Source organism: Mastacembelus armatus, chromosome 4 (genome assembly GCF_900324485.2).
Source record: "Mastacembelus armatus chromosome 4, fMasArm1.2, whole genome shotgun sequence".
Lineage (NCBI taxonomy): Eukaryota > Metazoa > Chordata > Actinopteri > Synbranchiformes > Mastacembelidae > Mastacembelus > Mastacembelus armatus.
Window position 1 is genome coordinate 19,661,843 of NC_046636.1, and position 27,060 is coordinate 19,688,902.

Genomic DNA, 27,060 nt, shown 5'->3' on the forward strand with positions numbered 1-27,060 from the left:
AGTCACAAAAAACACAGAGAAATGACCCGAGCTGACTCAAACAGATGCTAACAAACTAGCCCTTTGAGTTTTGTGCAATTTGAAGCCTTATTTCAACTCAGAAACACACTAATACAGCATTTGTTTCATGAGTGCACAAAAGTCAGAAATTATAACCACGTTTGTCTTGATATCAAGACAGAACAGAGATTAACAGAGAAAATGTTGATGTGTAATCCCACAGCTATGTTACCACGGTTAGTCTAGGCATCTGTGGTGTGAAGTAAATTTAATAAACATTTAAATAAGATAAGATAAGCCTTATTAATCCAGGAGTGGAAATTCAGATAAATATAATACATAAATGTTATTTCAGGGATAGCACAGGGATTAAAGGGATGTGACGTCAGGGGGAGGGAGGGTGTCGGTGCCACAGGTCAAATTAATGATTATTATCATCATAGCACTTTACTCTTTTGGCTGCTCTCGAATGCAGCAGGCGGGTGTTTCCAGTGAAAAGCCATTGTGCTGGGTAGACATCCGAACAGCACACAAATATAACAGCTAACTGGTGGACACGGTGAAGCATTTAGCAGTTACAGAGCCAGATATTTCCCTCAGGAGATGGTGGAGGGAAAAAAAAGGAGATTTTCATCAACACATAGCAGTTCTTTAAACAAGCCACTAATGTCAGCGTGCTCGCAATGGCATTTCTAGCACGCTGCTGTTTAGCTGGTAATGTTTCCATATTCATCAGATCAATGCCACATCACGCCAGTGAGCACTAAATACAAAGCACAGCTGAAGCTGATTAGTTGTGTCCAAGTTTTTGGACAAATTAAAGTTTTGACCTGTGGATGGCACCGGATCAAACAGCTTGTTGCCCAAACCAGCCAGTTAACGCTGGTTTAAAGTCTTCAGAAAGATGAAAAATACTTGTCACAGAAGAAAAACAGCAACTTTGCTCCTAAGCTTTAAACTCACTGTAGACAACGTTTTATGTTATCTGCTTCCTCTACTTGGAATCAGGTCCAAGACCAAACGGAGCTGCAGAGCTCCTCTTGTTCCCGAGTTTGATGTGCTCATGCGGGATCTGGAAGCAAACACAGCACAGATTTGTAAATGTTTTTATTGACCAAGGGCCACTTAGTTTGACTAACCCTCAGTCAATTTTCACATTGCACTCACACACTGACATATTATTGTGTGTTCTTTGTGCACACTTTGTGTTTGTCATGCTTCATTGTTTGCTGGAGTCTCTTTTGAAATCTTAATGATTAATCTAGTGAAATCTTGCTAATGAGATTGCTGTTACAGTAAACTAAAATAAAAGTGTTATGGTCTGCTCATAATAGTAAGATCAGCGTTGAGTTTGACTCATGCAATGCTAAGTCACATAAATACATGCAGAAAAACCTTGTGGATTTCTAATGCCTGAGATGAGTTTGTCCTTTCGTCTGTCCTTCAGGTATAACCACAGTCTTGACTATGACTACGCTCAGTACTGTGGCCAGGACTTCACTACCCAGAGTGTCCTATGTCACTGCCATGGACCTGTTCGTCACTGTCTGCTTTCTGTTTGTCTTTGCTGCTCTGATGGAGTACGCTACATTAAATTACTACTCATACAGCACTCGAAGACCCAGCTGTATGGAACCTAAAAGATCGGTAAGTTATTCTTGCATCTGTTTTAAACAGATCGAAAAATATCCCTTTAAAAAAATCACATCATGGTGAAATCATACGAAAATTAGAATTCAAATGTAGATTTAGGTGAGGCCCTTGCATACAGGATCCCTGTCACTCTTTCCTTTGTTATCACAAGATGGAAATGAGACAATATTTCAGGGCTGAGATGATAGGGCTGTTACTATTTTAAGGGACACTGCATCAGTCTGAACAAGCTCCAAAGACAGAGGGGCCTTTTCTAACCCCATCATCTTGTATTCTGTGTAGAAAACCAACACGCTCCTCTGTTTTACTGGGCGTTCAAAACTTTCCCAACACTAACACAGTAGACTGAATTGTGACACTGATCATATCTGTTCCATTTTTTTTTTGTATTTAAAATTAAACTATATCTCCATATCTCAGTCATGATTTGTCTCCTGTTTCTTTAATTGGCCTGATGTAGGCCAATTAACCTTAACATTAACATTAACATTAGCTGTTAATTACATATCAAGCTTTGCTCAGGCATTTGTTTGTACCCCTGTTTGGGTGACTTTAATAGTTGCAATACATACACATCTTCAAGCAGTGGTGTGTGTCTGTTTTTTTTTATTCATGTTATTATTACAGAATAGATTTTTTTAAAAACCTCTAAGTATATTTTAGAAAACAACATTAAATAGGGTAGCTGTTTTTTTGTGTGTGTGTGTCCAATATTTTTATTTTTAATATTTTTATTTTTATTTATTTGTTTTTCATGGCCAGATTTTATAGCCATGCTACCTGACCAGTCTCCTAATTTTATCGAAATAAATGACTGGTGTTCTGGTAAAAATCAATTTTGTGATGACAAATATATGTGATAAAATACAAAATATATATATATATATTTTGTATATATTTTGTATATATTTTTATTTGCCTATAAAATATAGGCAAATAAAAGCCTTGACATAGACCAAAGAGTTATGTGCTTTTCATTATTATTTTATATTGTTATCGTACAGTAGCTCTGTCTGCTCTGTTTGATGAAAACACACAGTTGCTAATAGCAAAACACACCTATTCAAGTTCCCCTAGAAATCCCTGAGAAGCAGCTGATCTGTATCTGGGGGAAAACCCCACTTATGTGATGAATGAATGTGATTTAAAATGGAAAAAAAAAATCCTGTGCTTTTATATGACTGTCTCTTCATCTTCTCAGAACTACTCTGTCTTGGATGTGAGACCGCCGCACACCGTCATCACTTTAAACAACTCCATGTACTGGCAGGACTTTGAGGACGCTTGTGTCTACGAGTGTCTGGATGGAAAAGACTGTCAGAGCTTCTTCTGCTGTTTTGAGGAGTGTAAAGAAGGTGCGTGGAGAAAAGGACGCGTCCACATTGATCTACTTGAACTTGACGCATACTCGCGTGTCTTTTTTCCCACCTCCTTCTTGCTGTTCAACGTGGTCTACTGGGTTGGCTATCTCTACCTTTAACGCCCTGCAGGAGTCTGATGGGCTTCAAAAGGAGGACAACACATTTTAACAGAGGAAATTCAAGTTTAGTAGAATATAACCAAAAAAAAAAATAAAAAAATCTTTCCTGTGGTACCTGAAACATTTTCCTGGAGATAAAAACAGTCAAGAGGACGGTGTCTTTCTGCAGACCTGCACCAAGCAGAGATTTCTGCCTTTTGTGACTTCAGGTATGAGAACACAACAAATTACTGATACTTTCATATGCTGTACACAGAGGGAGGCCAGGATGGACCGTGTGCTAATGACAATACAAAGATAAAGAAGGAAATGTGCTTTGCACTGCTACTCCAAACTTCTCAATCAGGAGGATGATTTGTGTTGTAGGGAGTGTACCGGCACGCTATTATCCAGCCATCAGTCAAATCCAGTTGATGAGAACCCAAGGACATTCAAACCATCCATAGTGCCTTCCTCTGGAGGGGTAGATACTATCTGCTACAATAATCAGGGAATAATGATTTATAAAAAAAAAATAATAAAAGAGCCTGGCTTTGACTGATTATGGCTGCTCTTATTCTGAGCTTCGAGTCACATTTATAAAACAGCCATTTGTTGTGACAACCACATGAGAAATCATTAGGTTCTTATCACTTCATACTGACTTTCAGCCATTAGGCTTGACTTATTCCTCCTGCTTGTAACACTATTACCACCCCTAAACAGTATAATAAATAAGTGAGTTCACAGGGAAAGCAACAACTAGAATAAATTTACAGCAGAAATAATAATGTATGCATTAATAGGTTGGGGGTTTTTTTTTTACACATTTTAGGGTGTAGAGAAATAGTATTTAAATTTATGTTTGTGTCCCAGTTTACACTAAGTATAAAGCCACAGCTAGGAGCCAAGTAGCTTAGCTCAGTATCAAGAATGGAAAGATGGCAAAACAGATGGCATGGTTTTGAAATTAGTCTACCAGAACTTTGGCTTTTGTATGAATTTAAAAAAAAAACAGATATAACATGGTCAACAAACAGTCCAAGAATAGATGTTTCCCCAAGTTTATGGTGTCTGCTCAATTTCCCCTTGGGGATTAATAAGGTTTATCTTATCTAATCTTATCTTACACTATCTTATCTTACCTTTACTTATCTTACCTTATCTTATCTTTACTTATCTTATTTTTATGTTAAGCAGCGTTAATGGACATCTGGCTTTAGCTCAATTTCAATTCAATTTATTTAAAAAAATGGATCTCAGTCTATATATCTATTCTTATCAAGTAAATAAACATACCCCATATATAAAACGGTTTCTTTAAGAGAAAAGAAATTATTAAGTGGTTGATTGATTGATATATGTCACAATTATCCGATTTTAGGGGTAGTGAAGACAATAAATGTTGGGTTGAATGGACAGTAACTGTAGACAGTAGACAAAGGTGTTACAATATGTCTACAGACTGTGTTGCCACATACAGTGGTCCTTTGAGATAAAGGACCACAGTAGGGCCACGCGTATAAAGCAAGCGTTATTTTCCCACTGTTACACATCTTCATACTATGTATTGGTGTTGCAAAGCAGCCAGAGCGCTTAACACATACCAGATGAAACAACCAGGCAAATGACTGTGTTTCATCCATTGAACTAATAACGACCCTACAGTTCTTTCCCTTTGGATGTCCAGATTAAATATAATGGGTGTCATTTGAACATTACTGTAGGCAATATAATAGTCCCTGTCATTAGGACAACCCACATCTTTTTTAACTATTATCTTTCTTGCATGCAATTCACAAACATTACCCTATCTGAAGAAGTTGTAATATGTTTGGAGTTAGAATTATAGTTTTAATATGGACTGTTTGTATCATAATTTGATTTCCCTGTGTTTAGACTTGGCATTAGCAACCATTGAATGGCCTTAGTGTAGCCCACCCAGCGCTGAGATGAACACCAGAAAAACATATTTACCTCTAATAATAAACACAGTGTGATGAAGACCTCACATCAGCGAAGGCTACTTCTTTGCCTCGGGCAGTAGACTTAAATGGAACTTTTCTATCCCTTTTTTTGAACTGTTTTCTCTTTATTGTACTTATTACGTATGTGCCAAATAGTTCACGTATGTGCCCAGTCGTTTACTTTTTCAGGCAAGTTTGAGCAATCCTAAGATGGTTACATTAATTTGTTTTGATGCTACTCATAAAATATATCACGGTGACGGAAACCTTAAGGAGGCAAAGAAATATGATATATGCTATAACACTGGTTTCAGAAATTTTGACAGTATTTAGCGATTGCCATGACTGATGCTGTGTTCACACTGTGGCACTGTGCAGTAGGTGTGAAACTGAATGCTCATTATTTCCGCTAGATGAAGAACAGTAAACTCCGCCAGCACTGGTGTAAAGTGCCGCCTACTGTGCCTGCAGACAAACGAGATGCTGACTGAAAACGGATGCAGCCACATATGATAGTGCACCCGCCCATTACATCTACTCAACAAACGCCAAGTACTGACAGCACTGTCTTTTTGGTTCTTTTCACCACAAGTTAAAATGGCCCATAGGAGCATTTTTGTTGACTACAGTGCGAATGCAAAACTATTGTTTTATAACACATTTATGACCAGTGTGTGTTTTGCGGTGCTTGTTGACTCACTATCTGTGGAGCCCAGATGTTAGATGAAGGGCGATGCAATAAGGTATTCTGAGTGGTGCTATACAATAACTCTTGCATTTTCACGTTGGTATAAACATTTATTTAAGTTCAAAAACATACACTTTTTGGGGCATTTTATCAGATGGCTGACTGAGAAGGCAGAGGCATGTGACAGCGGATCTGAGGCTGGTTCACCTTTGCCAGCTGAGTCACCAGGATGCACCCATTTGGAAGACTATATTCTGCCAAGTGGGCATAGACTGTTAAAATCATGCTGCCTGTGAACAAAACTTATAATTGTCTTACTCATATATGCAGCAACGACTGACACAAAAAAAGGTCTTGCACCATTTAACTAAAGAAGATGTAAAAAGTCAAGAGTTATTGTGGACATGGCTCCAGGTGGTTTTTGGAAGTTGGCAAAGTTTCACATTTTCCATCATATCTTATTTATGTTAAAATACATAATAGTAATACATAAAATACATAATAAATCTTAAAATACACTTTTGTGATATGGCTGTTAAGGGATTTACATAGGACACATATCCACTCTGGACTGGAACATTGTCTAATGTGGTTAAATAAAAACAGAACATTCATGGATCCCCATGAGGTGCAAAGTTAGAGGTTTATTTTCCATAATAGCAGATTTGGACCAATTGAATTCAGTGTGCCTTTAAATTGACATTTTGTACTGAATGTCCCCACTGCTCCCTGTTTGCCATTTGACATTTAAAAAGCCTCATTTCCACCCTCCCTTTCGTATTTTGTGTTGATTTTACACCATGTTTTTCCAACTGGACAGTCCTCATTGTTTGGTATTATATTTCCAGACACTGGAAAAGCAAAGAGGGTAAACACAGGGTGAGATTCAGGCTGGGATTTGATCACAGGCCAGTATGGGCCATGTGTGTGGCCCCAGACTGAACCAGTGAACCAGCTCTGGTTCACATGTCATCTTTGCCAAGGATCAGCAGGACTTATGCAGATGGGGCATCTGAGGCACAGACATTTAGACATTAAACCTATCTGTTGTTAATGTGCTATGTAAAACCCTTTCAAAGAATGTTGTGTATTTTTGTGATTTGGAAAGTTTTGTCACTTAATTGAACAAAATATTCAGAGTGCAGTGTTGGTGACCTGAAGTACAATAAACTCAGTGCAACCACTGCACTGATTCTAAGCCACATTCATTGAGTATTGTTGTGATGAATAAGCCAAAGACATTTTGGTTTCAGTTTAGTCTCTACTTGTTAAAATCATGTTGAAGGATTGTTTTGTGTTTAAAATAAGTTGAGTTTTCATATATTTAGTGCAGTCTTGTGAAGTGTCAATGAATGCAGACTATGAGTGTAACAGAAATAATATGCCTAGACCTGATCGGCGAGGGTCTATGTCATTTCATTCATTGCTGTATTATTTGTGGCAGAAATCTCTATAACAGCTATTGTACGGGCAAATAGGATTTTTGACAGGTGTCGCTGCCGCAGTACACAACCTGTAGTTCTACCATAAGCTTTCATTCCTACCTTTGCTATCTGAGGTGTATTTCAACAGTGGCAAATCATATTTCTGTTGACATGTATTATCGCCTATCTAACTTACTGTACACACGATACTCCACTGTACACTTTTTTTCTGCTTTGTCCTCTCATATTTGTGGTTTCAATGTGACATAGATATCTCATTATTCAATGGTACAGTCAAGTGCTCCTCAGCAGTGTGGTGTCCTGTGCATGGGGTTATTTTAATCATATTGCTCCTTTGGCTCCAGCATCTATCCTATTTTCATGCCTACGTTTGTTTGTTTGTTTGGTTTTTTTTTTTATATCTGAAATGTGCATTACTACCAAGAGCAAGAAAATATGGAATGAAGTTTTTTTTCATTAATATACAGAACAGTCAGTTTTGCATTGCAGTGCATTTAAACAGAAGCTATTTTAGCAATAGGGTTTAATGATTTTCTTAGAAAATGAGCATCCCAATAGACTGATATGTTACCTCAGCTGCTCTTCATACACCATTGGTGTTGTGTCAAAATAATTTTGCGATAAAGTGAGAGCTGCAGTGGTGCATATTGGAGAATTACTCAGATCATAAAGGGTTGACAACCTATAACAAAACGGCCACCGGTATCCATAGTTGCACCTGGAACAAATCATTTAAATTAGCTGCAGGTTGTTTCAATCCCACTGTGAGAGAAAACATACTCCAAAGGAGCAAAATAATTATTTTTTTATGTCAAATCAAAACTTTTTGGCCCAGAGTCTGTTGTCAAATTCAATTGTACATGTCTGAAATCTAATAAAGCTTTTCGACCTCAAAGAGTAGGACTGGGTGTGACTTGGAAAAATGCCTAGACCCATACATAAATACATTGGGTCTACCCTTTCACCACCAGGGCAAAAATACACATCTCTTCATTAAATGCTTCCACACAAAAATATGTGTAGTGGGTGTTGAGATAATTTATACAAAATATTATTAAAAGGTTAGATGCTCGCTGCTCCACTACATCACCGTTTACTAACTCTGTTTGCCATTTCCTTTTGGACAGATGGTTTTTTTGAGCCAAAGCAGGGGAGCTGTAATATCAAGTGATAATCCACAGAAAAAGCAGAAACACCAACATGAGAAAAGCCAAGGAAAACACTGTGTCTGCGGAGTCATTACTGGTCTCTCTCTGAGCAGTGGGGGAACGGTGCAGCCGGAGCTTTGAGATGCCAGTTCAGAATAAGCCCAAACAAAAAGCAGTCTGTCACATTCATAGGGCAACACTGTGTCCTGTGCATCCCCTCACCTGCCAACTCTGCACTACAGACTGTTGGTTGCTATGGTAACCTTTTCTTCTTTAGGCATAATGAAGTGTAGGTAAAGATCTGAACGCAGGCACAGAGGGGAGGAATTAGTTTTGTCTAGCCTTGACACATTTTCCCTTTTAAAGTAGTTTTTTTTTAAAGTTTCCTTCCATTGGTAAACTAATAGTTCACACAAACATCTGAAAGTCTGAGCTAAATGGCCTCAGTATGCTCTGAAAAATATAAAACATTACAGTTTCCAGCTCAAAGCAGAACAAATATTGCATTTTATGTGATTTTTTTCTATATACTCTATGAATTAAAAGGCTTTTTTTGATATTGGTTTGCCTGCTTCCACTCTTGATGCAAAGCTGGGTTAATTAGCTGCTGACAATAACTTCTTATTGTATGGACAGACATCTTTTCATTTAACTTTCAGCAAATAGAACTGAGCTGAACGTTGCATTTGAAGCTATTCCAAAAAAAAGGTCAGAGAGGTCACTCAGCACCTGAAGAACTTATGTTTAAATTATATTTGCAACATATATAAAGGAGAACTTTCAACTGTCAACACGTCTCTAAACAGTGCCATGATGTGTCCATGGACAAACACTCTGTGTTGTAGTCTTAGCACTGGAAAAACAAATAGCATTTTTAATAAACAGTGACTATCACAGTTTAAACGACCTCCCTGCACCATCGCCAGCTCTTGAGTTTAGGAAGGAGGGAGTTGTGTTTCTGAGTGACTGCACATTGTATCCTTGAGTGCAGCCAGCTGGGAGCAGGTGTAGAGGAGGAGGGAAAGGCTGTAAGGCTATAGACAGCTGCTGGAATAATCCTTTACTCGCCTCTTAGTGTTTCTTACAGACAGTCTAATCACTGCACATTAGACTGAGAGCTGGACTCTTATGTATGGAAGTTCACAGGAAACAGGTCGGTGAAACCACTTCTCAGAAATCACAGGACATTATTGGATTTCTTGGTATGGGAAGATTCACATGCAATATTCAGCTATTACACATGGTGATAGTGGATTTCAGCATATTGGAGCATTCGCTACTTGTGAAACGTCCTGTACAAATGATGAATAGTGATAGAGAATCACTATCAAATCACTGAACTATACCAGATAAACAACAAAGGGTGGGGTCAGTGCCACTCAATGTTGTGAAATTTATTTATATCTTCAAGCAGCCTCCTAGCCCCTCAAAACAGAAATAAGACTGTGGGGATGTCCTTCATCAAGGTGGAAAATAAGGGAATAGAAATTCAGCCCTGCGATAGGCTGGGAATGTATTCAGGGTGCGCCCTGCCTCTCACCCTGTGTCATCTGGGAATGAGGTAGATGGCAAATAGATGAATGGGTGTTCTCAAATTTAAAATTACAAGTTCAGGGTTTGATAGTTTGAGGTTTTAGAACTCAACTTGTTATTTACAGTCAGTGATATAGCATGAATGCTGCATAAATTACTATCTCTCTATTTAACATAGTAATGTAGTTTTGCAATTTTACAGGAAGATATGTACTGGGATAGTAAATAAATAAAAACATTTCAATATAATGTCTTAGTTTTAGCTTTAGAGATGCTCGCAGGTGTTTCTTTTTTTGTTTGTTTTTTTTCTTTACTTTTTACTTTTTTTCCTTTAATGGACAGACGTTAAAAGATTGGTGTTGATCTTCTTATCAGACACTTGGCTAAAAAGTTAATAAAAGCATATTTCTCCAATTGACCAACTATTGCTTTAAAATCTTCTCATACATTTCAATAAATAAGTTAACCAGGCTCCAAAGTTTGGCCATGCAGATGGATCGTGACTTCAAGACTCAGACACAGTCTATTTCATCATGCACACAATACTCAGATAAGAAATCCAATTAGCTCGATACTACACAGTCTTATTTTTGCACTCATCTCGTACATGTCTATAAACAATAAGCCATTGAGAATGTAATGCATTTCTGTCATACATATGCAAATGCTCCATTATTGCAGGATGGAGCAGTAGCAAGGCGAGTGAGTTTTGATCAGCTGTGATCAAAACTGGGGTTCAACTAGGAAGAGACATTGTAGCTTTTAATCTGTGACGCATCTTTCTGGTGGTTTGAAAAGAAAATAAAAGGTCCCTTGATGACTCCTGTTTGAATGATTTGTGCTGTGACAGATAATTATCACTAGTATCTACAACATGGTGGCGAGTGAAGCACTGTTCATTTGCGCCTTAGAGATCTGACTGAATACTTCTTGCAGTCTGGGCGAACCCACTAATCAGTGAAAGCAACTGCTCTAGCATTTGGATGTAAAAAAAAAAAAAATACCTGCAGTGTCTTGACCCTCCGTGGCAGCCGGCTTCATGTTGTGCTCAATCACTGCACCCAGCAGTCATTCAGAAATCCTTAACCTGCAACTGGTCCTGCATTCTAAGTTTTAACAGGTTTATGTCTAACCACATTATACATACGTGTCCAGACAGCTTTGCAATTTTTAACAATTTAGTTCGACATGGTTAGGTTACAGTCTTCAGTACAGACCGAGATAAATGTGAAGTCAAGCTTCTCATTTAATTCTGGGTAAGACAGAAAACAAGTGTATTTAACCAAATGTCAGATGGATCCATTAAAACCCCTTTTAATGAATGAATAGGGAACAGTTATCCAAAGCTTGACTCGTAAAAGGCCATGGCACTGATTTTTGTTTAATTCCAGGAACTACAAATTAAGCAATAATGCTAAATATATTGCTGCCATTCAAGTATGCCATAAATTATTGATTTATTTCTTACCTTCCATTTATTTCACAATGCAATGAAAATCAGCTTGCAGAGCCTTGAAAATAAAGCAAGTAATTAGTCATAGAGAACATTGTTACCTTAAATTATTTATGACAGGCAATTTTAACAACTGTACCGCATTTAAAGGTATTCTGTCACCAGCCAAGAAGTTTTTTTTTTTAACAGGATGTTGGCTGATTACAGCAAAAACATGGACGTAATTACTGATTAGTCAGTCATTTTACTCAATGAAACAATAAGCATACAATCTCAAAAAATATGGATGAATGCCCGTCATAAACAACCAAAGACAATAACGATGTCCCCCAACTACCCTGTCATGTCAAGTTATAGAAAATGGTACTACCATTAGAAATCCAAAAGTGTAATTGAATCATTTTATCTCACTAATCTAGAAATCATTTCAGCATTATCAAACAGATGAGCTGAATTGTCTCTGTGGGGTAACGATCAATAAAACCTACAGCAACTTTAAAAGGTGTTTTGTTATGAGCCAGCTGAACAGCAGCAGCAGCAGTCAGCTGTTTTGAAACAAATTCCCAATCTCTCTTTTTTTATATTGAATGCCTTTTCACATTGAACTAAACCCTTCCATCACAGTAGTAAAGCTGTACAGAGCATGAGGTTGGTATTGTGATAGTAATAATCTTGTTTCCCTGTAATATTAATTTCCACATCAGTGGTGTTAGTTTTAAGTCAGTCTCAGAGAAATCCTCTTTGCTTTTTTGGTGACAGAGTGGATAGTCTAACTGATTCAGCTTTGGATCTCCCTATAAACCGAGTTAAAGTGCCACATAATACAAAATTTAAAGCTGCGCTAGTCAACATTTTTCAAGAAAAAAATCGAATGACTGTAAAGTGTATCCCAACAACAGCTGGAAAATCACAAAAAGTCGACTGCATGTTGTTGGCCTACCACCAAACTAGAGGTCAAAATTTTAATTTGGCCAATGCTTTATCTTTTGATTTAATATTCACCATAGCAACGACATTTCCATTAGCTTCTGCTGAACTTTGTATATAGTGCTAAGTGAATATTAGCATGCTAACACACTAAACTAAGCATTTCAGCATAATTCGCATTGTGAAAATGTTGCCACAGGACATAGGACATTTTCTCTTTAATGTTCTCTACATATACTGCACTATATTCCACTGAAGACAGTATAACAAACACATACTGTACATACAGTAAGCCTAGTGCTGTACTGGCCTCTTACAACTACCGGTACGCTCCTCACAGCAGCGTTATTAATCACTGAGCAGCATGTTCAGCTCAACATGATGTATCTGTAAAAGCTATGCTCTCTTGAAATACACTATTGCCATGTGCTGCAGAACATATTTATGTGTTCTCATATTTTGTCTCAACTCTGAAGTTCTTTGGGTTTCCTATTCTGTAAAATGCCACGTTTTTCATAGCATAGCATACATTTACAATTACAATCACACTTAACATTAATCTAACAGCAATATAAACACATCAAAGACTACTTCCATATTCTCTTTATAACACGTGGTGTACTTTTACCTCTCAGACTAATTAAAGGCCATCTTTGAGGTGAGATCTTAATGTTAAGGTGACCAAAGAAGGGAATGTTTATTTCACTCTATAGTATTGTAATGCTTTGTCTTGTCACAGCAAGATCAGACTTTTTTTTTTTTTTTTTTTAAATCCTTTAAAGTGAATCCTCTTAAGCTCCCTCACTCCACTTCTTAATTACAGAGGGCAGAACACATTTAATCCCTTCTTGATGAATAAGAGCATTAGTTGTAGATACAGAAGTGGAGACTTCTTAGAGGAAATCGAATGAATTCTCACTGAAGTGGTGTAATTAATTAGTTCATATGGCCAGAGAAGCAATGTCACAAGCAACCAAAATACAACACACTCAGCTGTAAACAGACACCACTCTACCAATACATGGCCACTTATTTCTTATTTTACCAGTTTCTAGTCATTAGTGCCAACACCTAAAACAAGTGGTCAGTGAGTCATACGAAAATTGATTATACTGTTTACATTCAATGTAGAGATACCCCCCCCAAAAAAAGAAATAATCCTGTTTGTTGTAGGTGTATTTTTAAAACAGCAAAACATGTCATATTTTTACACACCACCTCACACCTGTTATGGCTCTGAGCTGTGGGTGGGTGCTCTTGATTTGTCCTTACCAGTAGGATGCATATTCTGAGATGGCAAGGCCAGGGAAAACCTCTACATGAAAAAGCATTTATTGTGACACCTTTCTAACCCTATTCACCCCAAATGCACAGAAGGAATAATAACCTGAATGTTGGCTCCTTAGATGAACCAGTTTGTCCTGTTATTAAGTCCAGTGAGTGAACCAACAAGGCTGCTGCAGGGCCCTGGAGCTGGCATAGCACTGATGTTATTAACGTCCCTATGATGGACAAGTGTTTGCAATTATTATTATTATTATGTACATTTTTACTTTGCTTTTACTTTATTGTGCTGGCTTACTGATGGAAAATAACTAATGACATAAAAATGTTAAGATTTGTGAGCTAAACAGCCATTTGCCATTGCTAGTGTTCATGAACATGCTTTGCTTAGCATTTCCTTCTTCACTGTATTTGTCCATTATTAAGCAACAACTGCTTCCGCCCACTTGCTTAATTTCTATATCGTGTTTTTCATTTGTAATTAATGGGGACAGTAATTGCACCTTTTAAATAGATATTTGTGTGCATACAATCATTTACTTTTATGTGCATTTTTAATTTGCAAAAAAAAGTAATTCCTCCAATTGCCCAAACACCAGCTCAATGAGTCATCCACATTACTGTATGTGTTGCCTTTTTCTTTTTCTTTTTTTCTCAACAAATACTTAACCTTTTTCCTCCATTCATTTTGTTTAATTAGTTAAAAATAGGCAAATAAAGACAGTTTGCAGGTTGCTATGAAATCTGGTTCAAAATGGAACCACACGGGCTGGTTTCCCAGTAAAACATCACATTCAGCATGTACAGGTGTGTAATTGGCATTCCCACTGCATATGGAATACAAAAATGGTATTTGTTAGATTGAAATGTAAAGGGTTAAAACCATATTAAACACATAACATTTGCAGGCCCATACGGGGCTTTCCAGTTACTCTGGCTGACTGATCTTCTGCTCAGGATGAAGATGGGTGGGGGGATTCTGTGGGTTAAATGAGGACACAAACTTCAAGTACTGATAAGAGGTGCACCTTTTCCTGTAGAAACACATGTGTTTTACTGTTATGCTCAATTGGGATGGGTCAACCCTGTGCAGAATTGATCCTGGACAGTCGTCGCAGAATGCATGATGGTTAGTTTCCTGTCTAACTTGCTCTGATGTCATGCAAAAGAAGGCAACAATAACATCAAAAGATCAAGCACTACAGTTGCTCTCCACTGACTGCAAGACCCCAGAGCATGATGGGTAATTCCTGGCTGTGATCTAATAGTTGATTGGTCTAGATGCTAGATCCACAACATGATTTTTTAGATAAACTTTACGTTTATTTTTTAATTATACAATTTTTGTATTTAATCAGCTTTTGCACTATGAAGATTGATTCTGTTAACAGAATAAACACAAGAAATATTTTACTCACTGATGACAATCTGTGACAGCTGTGCAATACAATAAGAACTGATTTAATTCTTTCTGCAATAAGTGGCACAAAGCATCTGATATTTCAGCCCTGATAAACTGAATATTTGAGAACTCAGTTATGAAAACTTAGATCTGCTGCTTTACATGAAAACCGTTGCCATTCTAAACCATCAACATTTGTCGTGACCTTTGGTTATGAGAGGTTAAATCATGCTCTAAAAATACCTGGACATCACTGCTGATCTGAGTCTTTGTTGAGAGCTGATTGACTCTGTTGAACTTGCTCTGAGTGTGGCCACAGCAAGCACCAGATAAGTGGCTCACAGACCTGCTGGATTAGCTCCAGCTCTAATAAAATGTCAGCAGTTATGCAAAAGAGCAAAACAAACAAGGCAGGAGGAGCCACGTCGCTTTGTTTTATACAAGCTTAAGTACAGAGACAGACAGTTTAACAAGCTTCTGCAGCTCTGTGATGATAAAAAAAAAAAACATTCTGAATATTTTTTAAGTTTTCACCATCATCAAACCAACTGATTGATGTGTGTCTGTACAACTGTGAATGTATTGCAAACAGGGACATCTAACAACTAATTCTTGTTACCAAAAATGTAGTTCAGTAGTATCTGAAGTGTAATTTGCTACCTGTAGTGGGAAACACACAGTACATACTATATTAGGTTGTTTTTGGTATGGTATCTGAAACTTACTCTAACTTGTCTTACTGCAGAAAAGACTATTGATGTTTACAGAGGACAACTGAAAAGCTTTCTGGCATTAAATCACATAGTGTTTGAAGTGGAAATGAATTCAACCTGATGCATTACTAAACTGAAAAAGAAAAAAAGGTTTTGAGCTTGGAGCCATAAACGACTTCACCTCCCGGAACACATTAAATACATTAATGATATATAACCACATAGAATTCAAAAGTGTCCTTAATTCATTATCTGCTAATTAATGCTGTGATCCAGAGCATTATGCTGTAATGGCAACAAAGTGGTCAACACAGATTTCCAAGTACCTTGCAAACTGGAGTGTAACGAACTTCAGGCTGTTCTGCTCCTTTGGGTTTTAATGTGAAACAAACAGACCTACAGGAGCTACATACATCAATCTGTGTAGTTGGGTTTTAGTTGGCCTGGAGCCTGACTCATTAAAGGGAAAACAACAGTCAGCTTCACTCTCAGTCACTGCCAATAACCAGATTTAAGAGCAGAGCTGTGGATGTGGCAAGAGAACAGAGGAAACACTGAAGTGCCAGCAACCTTTTCACATGAAAGGAGAAGTCCACCCTCAGTTACTGTGGATTCTGTTATTTATTTTTATTGAGTGCCCAGTGACCTACATGTCCTCAGCTTCACATTTAATGATTTTCAACATTAAGATGTTGAGAACTCCCAGAGCCTGAGTAGGAAGGTGTAGGTGGACAGAGAAATAATGATACAGGCGAGATGACTGTAGATTTTTTTTTTTCGATACCTGAACAAGTGGCAATCAGAATGCAACAAAACTAGCTTTAGTAGTTTGAGTTAAACCTGAAGTACATGTAAACTATTTATGTTTAAGGTAGTAGAAAGGTTTTTATGTCATTAAATCACATTGTTAATGCTGGGAAAATTATTTCAACCTGATGGATGAGCCACAGTCCACAAACTGCACCAACCCAATCTCATGTCAAGGAGCATAAAAAACATCCTGAGTTACATAGTGGACCCTGTCGCTGGATCCCAGCCAGTTAACCCTGATGACATCATCAAAACCTAGATGACATCAGTAGGTTCATGGTCTCAGACGGATCCTCTAAAGCCACAGAAGATTACAGAATATTTTCCACAGGCTGTGTAGCCCGGCTCCTTTTCACCTCCATAAACAACGACGAAATCAACCCAAGCAAAACGAAATTGAGACACATCACAAACTTTATTGTTCGTGTTGATCTGTGTCTGAATTTTCTAAAAGTTTCAAACCTTCATTTGATGTTCAGGCTGTCAGGCTGCACAGTAAATACAGTCTTAACTGACAGGGTTAGCAGATGTTGTCCATTCCACATATCAAGTATTCACAAGGTTAAAGTTTTTCTACAGCATTTTTCACTGAACTAAATCATTTTGCATGGCTTCACTATAGGTGATAAACAATGTTCAGATAAATGTCAACATTGGTTTAATTTAATCATTTGATTTTAATTAATGGGCCTTTTGTTTGTTAAGATTCATATGCAGGACTTTGGGATTTGGGAATCCAACTGAAAAATATTAGGCATACACCAATGTAAAAATCCCTTCCACTGGGTGTTGTGGTTCCTTTTAAATGTCAACATAAATCTGGTAAACTTTGGGTGAAATGTTTGTCCAAAGAAAACTCTGTGAACTGACCATGTGGATATCTAAAGGAATGAACAGTCTAATATCAGTGTCAAGAACTGGAACTAGTTACTTCCACTGAGGCGATAGCACCATGTACAATACTGAGTGGAGTTTTTTTTTTTTTTTTTTTTTTTTTGTCAATTTTTGTTCATTTTTGGTCAAAAGCTCCTGTAAAATCCTGGCCCCAGGTGGTGTGTACTTTCCCACACTTTAAAACACGGTTACATCACTTTAAGTAGTGCCTGTAACCTGATGAGTCAGTCAGGTGACATCACATTACAATCAGCTGAAACTCACACCATTACACAGTTGCTTTGGTTCTGTTCAGCGGGTGTGGATTACATGTTCCATCCGAGTCCGATGTGGGTGGCCAGCAGGTAGCACATGGCGATCATGCACGTCATTATCATCATGGGGAACCCTAACCTAAGACAGCAAAAAGAACAATGAATTAGCAGTTTATTCTAACCGAGAACATTTTATTTTCCAAAATAAAATGCTGTTGTTGTTGCGTGTCTTACTTAAACGCTGTTGTATTATAAGACAAGTTGTATTGTATTATAAGTTGTATTATGTGTGTCTATAGGTCCTTACACTCATATGTGTTGATTTCAAATATTATGGAGGCAAAAAATATCCGACCTCCCATGAGTAAGCTGGTGAACAAACATCCTTACACTGATGTGTTCTTTATCTCTATGTATTTATGTACTGCCTTCAGCCTGTATTACTCTGAAGAGGCTACACACACACTCAAAGATAACAGTTTCAGGCATTTTCATTTCAGAAAACATTAGCTGGGCATGTTCTGGGTCATACTAGAGTTTTTCTCTGGGGTAGCCTGTTCACCACATACCATTTTTGACTTCCTGTTTCATTTTTTTTTTTTTTTAAATTTGTTTCAGATTTTGAATGTTGTGTACTTTCTTAAGACAGTAAATGATCTCTGTATGGTTCTGTGTAGTATGAAAATGAACTTTCACAACAAGCTAGAATTAACTGGGGTGAAATCTAAACAATGTCTGCAGTCACTGCTGTTGACACAGGCTTTTGCACGTATAGTACACACATGTACAATGCAGGAACCTGACCTGACAGACAACAATAAAATCTAGGCAGTGTTTACTGTGAAGGGGGACAATCTAACAAAAGCATGTCTCTGATCTTGTGTCATTATATGTGGTATAGTTGTAAGAAAAAATTCTAATCTCTCAACAGTCAAGAAATAGGTGTTGGCCATATTTCTGCATGAAGCTGCTTGTTCTCAGTGCTGATATATGACATGTATGAGCACACCAACTGTAATGACCTGACACTGCTTACTGTAACTGACATTTAGGTTAAAACAGTAACAGAATTTAAAAAAAAAACACAATCACAGATTATGATCATTTTTCTTTCATTCATTTTCTTCAGGTAGCCAGACTTATGACTTAGATTTGGTCATATAGCTTTTTTAACAATGACATGGATTAAACTTTTAGCCCTTGAAGATTTGCAGTTTTTTTTTTTTTTTTTTCCTCATTTCATTTCCTTAATTGTTAATGACACTCCTGAATAAACGCTCTGAACAGGTATTTAATGTTCATGTTTGTTTTTCCTAATATTTCATCTAATTCTGGTATTGTCAAATTTCTAGTCTGCTTTGTATATCTGAGCTAAATTCTTCATATGTACAAACTTGTACAAACTGGATGGTAAAAACAATTTTTATCCTGATATGTGGCACTTCAAAAGCTCCACAGGATACAGAAACCCCCTTTTTTCCACCCAGTTCACTGCATACAAAGCCCAGAGCTGCACAGTCCTGATGGAGTTGGTGCACATTCAATGTCCTGCTCAAAGACACATCCGCCTGCAGGTGAAGGTTTATCTTCCTGCTCACTAACTACCCTGCTGCTCCAAGAAACACCAAAAAAGAAATGTTACAACAGGCTTACATTTTATTTGCCAAATGAAATCATGCTTGGTGAAAGAAGCTGAAAAACCCTCAACTGACCTATCGAAAGTTGGGCACCTCTCAGTGACTCCAGTTTGCTGCAAGGCTTAAAGAAATAGTGATACTCCCTGGTATTTGCAAAGGCCAGCTCCATTTTCTCTGTGATGACTGAAACGTAGTTATTTTCAAGGTGCATAAGCAACGATGGCTGCCATTAAAATGGCAGTAACCATGTAAAACTGAATTAAGTAGACTACAGGCAAAACTGCTTTTCCACTTTATCATTCCTGAATTCGTATTATCAGTTTAAAACATGCCCTCAGACGGCTGCAGACCTGCAGATGGTTTGTCATTTGGATGTCTACCATGTCCTATATGGACACATGGCTGTTCTGAGGGCCAGAGATCTGTTTGCCCCCAATCTGTAACACAGATCAGTTCTGGAGAACAAAAAGAGAAAAAGAAACTACATATATATTTAGTGTGCCAGCAATTCATCTCTGCCAAAGCGACAAAAGGACTTATTAAAACTACAGTATCCCTACTGAAAAATTAAGAGCTCCCACATCAATAAAATATCTTTTAGAGCAGATGCTGCCTGCTAGTGTCATGGTGCAGTGTGAGGTGTGAGGCTGAGCCAATAAACAAGTGAGGACCAGAAAACAGAAAACACCTCCTGCTGCCATAGCTCACACTGATGATGAGTCACATCACTGTTTATTAGCTGTGCTATAATCTTTCTATTTGGATTAGTGACAGAAAGACAACAGCCAGTCATTATTAATCCATGGCCAATTATTAGAGTGATGAAGCATTATTGTAATAAGGCTGTGTTTTTGGTTGTTTAGCCACTGGTCAGCAACAAACACAAACAGCTTTATGTTCCATTTTATCTAAATGTGGTTTTACCAGCCCCGTGACCCTGGCTTTCAGTAAAAAGCAGGTATAGAAAATGGATGGATGGATGGATGGTTTTACCAGATGATATACTCTTTTTTTTTCCAGTGGGACAGACCATGGTATTTTATTACAGTAAATAATGCTGGAGACACACTGGTCAGAAGGAGCCTGGCAGACAATTACAGGAAATGTCAGGTTAACCGTGTAAGCCTGATTTCGAGAGAGCACAAAAGGTTACATGTCTCTATGTTGTGTATTTTGTGTTAACCTGGGCATGATTTATTCTTAACAGAATCTCAAGGTCTGAGATGACTGTTTTGCTTCAGTTAGCACTTACATTTAGCATTTGATGGTCATTGACGCCCTTTTTCTACTTTCTCATATGAACTTGCTTCTTTTCATTCATGGATTTTTACTATTTTAAAAGTATAGGATGGGAACGAACAGTTTGTTTTCTATTTGGTGTCTCCTCAGTAATACTGAGGTGGCACCAGGAAGTTGTTCATTCTCCTAAATCATGTTCTTCACAGTTGTTTACAGTATATAACTGTCATTCAGTTTGTTCATATTGTAAATCTACTATGTTACACTGCTCAGTTGCTTTCAGCTTCTTCTGTGTTTTTTTCCCTGTTAAAGGGGTTTTTTTGGGGGGGGGGGTCCTTATCTGATTGGAGGGTGCTGAGAGAGGCAGTTTGAGCCAAATATGTGAAACTGGATAACATAAATAAATTTGACTTGACATTAAGTGGGATGACATTTTGAACTTTGACAAATTAGATGCCTCATGTGGCCAATTAAGACTGTTTTCTATGAGTTTCTTATTTTAGCTATTTTTCGCGTTCAAAATATGCCATAGAAAAATGAGGGTTTCAGCACTTAATGCACTGCCCTACCTAGTAATTACTGTGATCCTTTGTTACACTGTATTATAAACAAGAACTATCTGATCAATTATCAACACCAGAAAAGACAAATAACAAATTACAGTGGGGTTGTCTTGCCACACACACACAAAATAGATATGCTAAAGAAAGAAAATGGTTGATATCCAAAGACAATAAAGACTATAATCATTCGTCCTTCCTTTCCAGTCCTTTTGTATCTGTCCTCTCTCACTTATTTAAGCTCTTCTAAATCAGAAGCCATTTCGAAGCATCACTTGAAGAGGATTTTTCCATATGAAATATGTATTAAATCTTCTGCGTTGAAGATGCTGAGAAAAGCGTAGAAGTCCAAAGGACCTTAAATAAAAGATAAATGATGCGAACATGTCTGACCAGTGTGTCTCAGTGTATTGCTCTTTATTGCTGCAGCCATTTCTTCAGCCAAATGAATCAAGTTATGCAGTTTCCATTTAATATGCATGTGGAAATGTCACATTAGTACTTGAACTAAGGATTAATGAGTCTAGTCAAACACTTAAGCTCATTAATAATGATTTCGATACGGCATGGTGGTGCATTTCAAATGTAACGTAGTCGAACTTTCGGAGTAGCCAGTTGAACTGAGTTACAAAGGTCAGAGTGATTATCATTTTATTTAAACATCAGATTCATAATCAGAGGATGAATCCTGATGAAAACCTCCAACAAAGGTATTCAAGAAAAATAAGAGGTAAAAGTAAACATTTCAGTTGGAAAAGATTTGCCACGATCTGCCATTAAACATTTATCTCTAAGGACCTGGCCTTTCACTCTTCTTGTTTTTAGGGGTTTGTCTGACTAAACGTCCTTTTAACACACCACATACTGAAATAGAGGCAGTGCAATCGCTGTCAATTTAACATTTACACTGATCATCAGACTGCCACGCTACAGTCATTGTAGTACATGTGGATGGGGTTTCTAAGAAAAGAGAGTCTGAAAGAAAAGTTTATATTTGGGGAAATACACACTGTTTTTTGCCAAGAGTTATACATTATACATTGTGTCAGCACTGGCTAGTACTGTCACCTCCTGGCTGAAGTCATATTTCACAGCTTATCAGCACTGACGCCTCTGTAGCCTTCACCACTGAACCCCTGTCCAGAGCTGTTCGCCAGGGTATAGTGCTTGGTCCTCTTCTCTTCATCCTCTAGTCTACAGTGGTCTCCACTTCTACTGCTATCCCAGGGATGTCCAACTCTACATATCCACTAAATCATTTGTAGCCACTACTTAATCTACCCTTACCAAAGCTAACTGAACTGTGCTTACTCTGATCATCGTTGCTCCTCGATAAAATTGTATATGGGGGTTTTTCTATATGTAGTGATCATTTGCCCATTTTCATGAAAAGCCAGACAGGAAACTAGGGAGACCAGTGACACAGTTTGCCAGGTAGACCTGAACCACCAATGTCACAAATTGTGTTTGGGGTTGTTGTCTTTCTGCAGGCCAATAAGTGAACTTCATGAAAGTATAGCATGACACTGTAAGATGTACCGATAGGCATGCTGGTGAATACTCTCTGGATTTGGAGGAGATCTCCAAGAGCAGCATTGCCTGCAGCATGACAGCCCCAAACCATCACAGATCCCCCCCCCCGTTTCACTTCTGGGGTAACACATTGAGGAATCGTGCTTTCAAATCCCATTTTCTGGCAGGTCAAAGTTTGTCCCAGTTTTTTATGACTAGTCAAGGCTCTCTGAACTGCATTTATGGATATTTCTCATGAAATTTCCTTCTGAAAAATGTCAAAAAGGTTATCTCAGATGTGATAAGTGTTTGGTTGCCATTACCACAATGTAAATTTGTGTCCAATAGAGCAGGACAGATGAGCTTTCATAGCATCCAGGCCCTGCTGTGGAAATAACACGGTGTTGCCACTCATCCCTCATAATATGGAATTATCCCATTTTGATAAATGAAATCTCCTGGAAAAAATAAAATACAGTACAAGACTTGTACCATGTCTTATTAAAATTTTTACTACATGAATTTAGTATCCACAGTAGTGACAACATCACGATATTCAGAAAAACCAAAGAGGTTTTATATAGCTGAAAGGCAGACTCTGTTATCTTAATGCATGTCAAGCAAGACGGTAGTCAACTCACTCATCTGCCAGCCTCCACAGTTAACAGTTATGGTCCTGTGGCTCTGCCAACCCAATTACCATATATGTGTTGGTTATTGTTATCATCAAACAGCAAGGCAGCCAAAAATGATTAGTTTTAACATGAATAACAAAGTTAAAAAAAACATGAAAACGTAGCTGAAAAGTTCAGAAAAAAGAAGTTAATCCAGAAAAAACAAATACTGCTCTACACCAAGCTGGTTTCTTTAGGACAGCATAGGACTTGCAGCCGCAACAGTTTCAAGCTCTGATTATTTGACAATTTTGCTAAGTGGTTCCACTGAACAGACCACTAAACAATACCACTCACCCTCAGGCAAAAAACAAAATGCTATAAAACATGCCAGAGCTTGATAGTAATGCAGCATTCTGCAGCTCAGAGATCTGTATATTGATCTGTGAAGGGAGAATACATCTCACTCCATGTTACTCCATGAAATGACACTTTAAATACATATAATACGCACAAATTGGAAATATGGCTTCACAAGTTCAAGACCTTCAAATCGACCATTAACATAACTTGTATCTTGGTGAGAACTGTCTACTTGAGATGGATGGAGTCACGAATCTCTAAACTGCCATCATAGCCAGACAAGCTGAGGTCACCTCTACATGAGTGAATCCTTTTTGCTGAGCTATACCTATTTCCTCATCACAGGCACAGCATGCAGGGACAGAGGGCAGATGAAAATGCTGCCACAATACAGCACAGAAAGGGAACAAGGTTCACCTTGTCTAAAAATTCCCATCATACCTTGTGCGCTGACACATTGATTTAATTGCATATGATGGGAGCTCTTTGAAAGTCCTGATGCAATCTCAAAGACTCCCTTTAGATAAACCCAGTGAAGGCTGTACGCTTGACACAGGACAGCACCGCTCCTTATAACAATGCTCGACCTGTGCCGTTCAATAAGCAGTATGACTTGCAAAATGCACAGATCTGCAGTTTTTACACTGTGGGGTGGTAGAGAAAACATTCGCTGTACTTCCAAAAATATATAGGACTTTTTTTTTCCTTTCTGTAGGCTTTTGTTCCTGATTACAGTGCATGTTAGATTTCTTGCAAATTAAAGTTGTTCACCTGCACTCTCGTATGCAGGGGACCATTGTTCCCAGCACAAGTCTCCTTTCAGATGCAGAGGGCTCCTTTAATGAAAACATTAATTCTGTCACATGGGGTTACAAAATGAGGCAGTATAGGGTAAGAAACTGAATAGTGGTCTTCTCTTTTAAAATCAGCCTGTTTAATGTAATTAGATTTGGGGCTTGTTTACTGTACCTACTGGTCATTGTACTGAGAATAGTACATCCTAGTTAAATGGAGTTACATTTTTGATCAAAAACCTGCAATGATTTGCTTTGTGATTTCTTTACAGATCTACAAGGCTGAACACAGACTTCCTGGCAACATCAATGTTTCAGTATCATGGTAGTAGAAAGTAACCAAGTACTTTTTACTCAAAATACAGTCACCTCAGAACTTGTACTTGTGCTCTATTGCACAAGTACAATTGCACTTCATTTCATAGGGAAACATTAGAAATAACCTTACAGCTACATGACAAATATATTAAATGCAATGCAATATTGCATATTATTAGTATTAATATTAATAGATTAAATGAGCTATTCCCAAATGCTCTAGCTTGTAACCAGTCTCTCATAAATAGTCTCTAATCACATAACAGTAAGTGATAAAAAGTTATTAAAACTCGCCACTATTAACAATAATATTTAAAAAATGAGTGTAATCAAACTTTATCCATCCATCCATCCATTATCTATACCCGCTTAGTCCTTAACCAGGGTCACAGGGATCTGCTGGAGCCTATCCCAGCTCTCTTTGGGTGAAAGGCAGGGGTACACCCTGGACAGGTCACCAGTCCATCACAGGGCCACATAGAGACAAACAACCTCACACACTCACACTCACTCCTATGGGCAATTTAGAGTCACCAATCAACCTGACATACATGTTTTTGGACTGTGGGAGGAAACTGGAGAACCCGGAGTAAACCCACGCAAGCACAGGGAGAACATGCAAACTCCACACAGAAAGGCCGGGTTGCGAACCCAGGACCCTCTTGCTGTGAGACAACAGCATCAAATTTTGTAATTTATCTTATTTTATTATATTAGGGGTTATTCATTATATATCACTGTACTTTATTTTCTTAATTTTATTTAATTGTAGGTCTGGATGTTTTAATTTGACTTTTTTTCTTTTTTCCTAATTTTATTTAATTGTAGGGCTGGGCGATTTAATTTTATTTTTTTCTATGTAAAGCAGAGTTGCTCTGAAAGCTGCTACATAATTAAAGCTTATTCATATTAGTTACTCCTTCCACTACTAATTTACCATGACTTTAAAAATGCTACACTGCAGGGGTTATTTTTCACAATGAACATGCAAACACTAGCAATGGTTCATACTCTGTGAGGCTGGGCTACATATAACAGGGGTATTTTTGGCAGGCTCCCCACAGTAACAGTTTGAGGCAAGGAGGTTGATCAGTGCCTAGGGGCATGAAGGAAGCAACAGGGACCATATCAGCTAACTGCTGAGCTAGTCAGGGCCAGTCATATTCCTCTGTGATGGTCTATCAAAAAGGCATTCATGTCCCCGTGGGCTCATCTGGACAACGAATTTAACCGCCTGATACAGCAAGTCAGTCCCAGCTGCTTGGAGTCACAGACAGACTTCGCTCACTCTTACCTGTCTCTCTGAACAGCTGTGACCCTTGCCACAGACAGCCAATTACAGGCAGTGCTGCAGCCCAGAGCACTATCCAGAAACTGTAAACAAAGCTACAGAGTGATAAAAGTAGATCTGACAGCCTGCAACTGTTCTTCTTCATTTCAGTGAAATCACATGCAAGCAGTCATCCATCTTTTCAGCTCAGCAGCTAATCTGTCAATATATAATAACTCTGATGACATTTTCCACCAGTTATGTCATTAGTACTCTGAAGAACAGCGAGAGAAAGAAGAAGAAATAAAACAATAAACCTCGAAATATGAACTTTCAGAGCTTTAAAGAACCATGGTCAATAGACAAAATCCTACGAAAGGCAGCTGAAACCAACCATGATGCCTGGTGATGGGTGGTCATATACTCCTAAGGTCCGATACAAAGAAACCATCTTTACAGTATTTTCCACAGGTAACCTGAAATTCAATGCAACTAAAATATTTTTTTTTTTTCTTAATAGATCATCTATTATCATAATTGTTGGAAATCATTTGGTGGCTGATGACAAATCAGTTAATTCATAAGCATACTGTACATTACATTTGCAAAGGAAGCCAGAATTGCAGACAAATGACAGGTCACCCATGTAAGGGCCAGGTGAAAAGGACTCTCCATTATACTGGCAGCAGTGATCAATCCCTGTCACTCGGTCCAGTGGAAATATTTTCTGGTAACCTTGACTTTCACAATGTGATTCTTTGATGGACATTATGGAACGAAAATCTCCACAGTGCTGGCACCGAATCAGACGCTGCCTCAAGAGTCTCAGTGTGTGGTTACACTATAGATTCATGTAAATCCCACCTGCTGACATTCAAATCACCAACTCAAATATGATCTGAATGAAATCTACCAGTGAGCAGGCAGCGACTGGGGAAACAGCCTTCTTACCATCCTATTTGAGATAAAACTACATTTTTTGCCTTTCACTTGGGTTTCATTTGAAAACCCACTCCAGGAAGCTAAATTGTTACAGAAATCTGTATAATTTCATTAGAAAAAGTTAGAAAAATTCTAAACTCCATTTACTCCTAGTCTTAAAGCTAAAACACTTTTGGTTTGG

At 38.0% G+C, this 27,060-nt stretch overlaps 2 protein-coding genes across 3 annotated transcripts in view; one reads left to right on the forward strand and one right to left on the reverse strand.

Moving 5' to 3' along the window:
* gabrg3 (gamma-aminobutyric acid type A receptor subunit gamma3) overlaps positions 1–3,133 on the forward strand; it is a 41,409-nt gene extending 38,276 nt beyond the window's left edge. Inside the window, exons 9-11 of one of the 2 annotated variants that reach the window (XM_026305132.1) lie at positions 1,313–1,319; positions 1,448–1,647; positions 2,855–3,133. In XM_026305132.1, coding sequence (XP_026160917.1) covers positions 1,313–1,319; positions 1,448–1,647; positions 2,855–3,133 — 486 coding nt within the window. The remainder of the gene's footprint in view (positions 1–1,312; positions 1,320–1,447; positions 1,648–2,854) is intronic. The other variant, XM_026305131.1, reaches the window with a different exon arrangement.
* Positions 3,134–17,502: 14,369 nt separating this feature from the next.
* oca2 (oculocutaneous albinism II) overlaps positions 17,503–27,060 on the reverse strand; it is a 40,430-nt gene continuing 30,872 nt past the window's right edge. Inside the window, exon 23 of the mRNA XM_026305220.1 lies at positions 17,503–17,769. Coding sequence (XP_026161005.1) covers positions 17,682–17,769 — 88 coding nt within the window. The 3' untranslated portion in view covers positions 17,503–17,681. The remainder of the gene's footprint in view (positions 17,770–27,060) is intronic.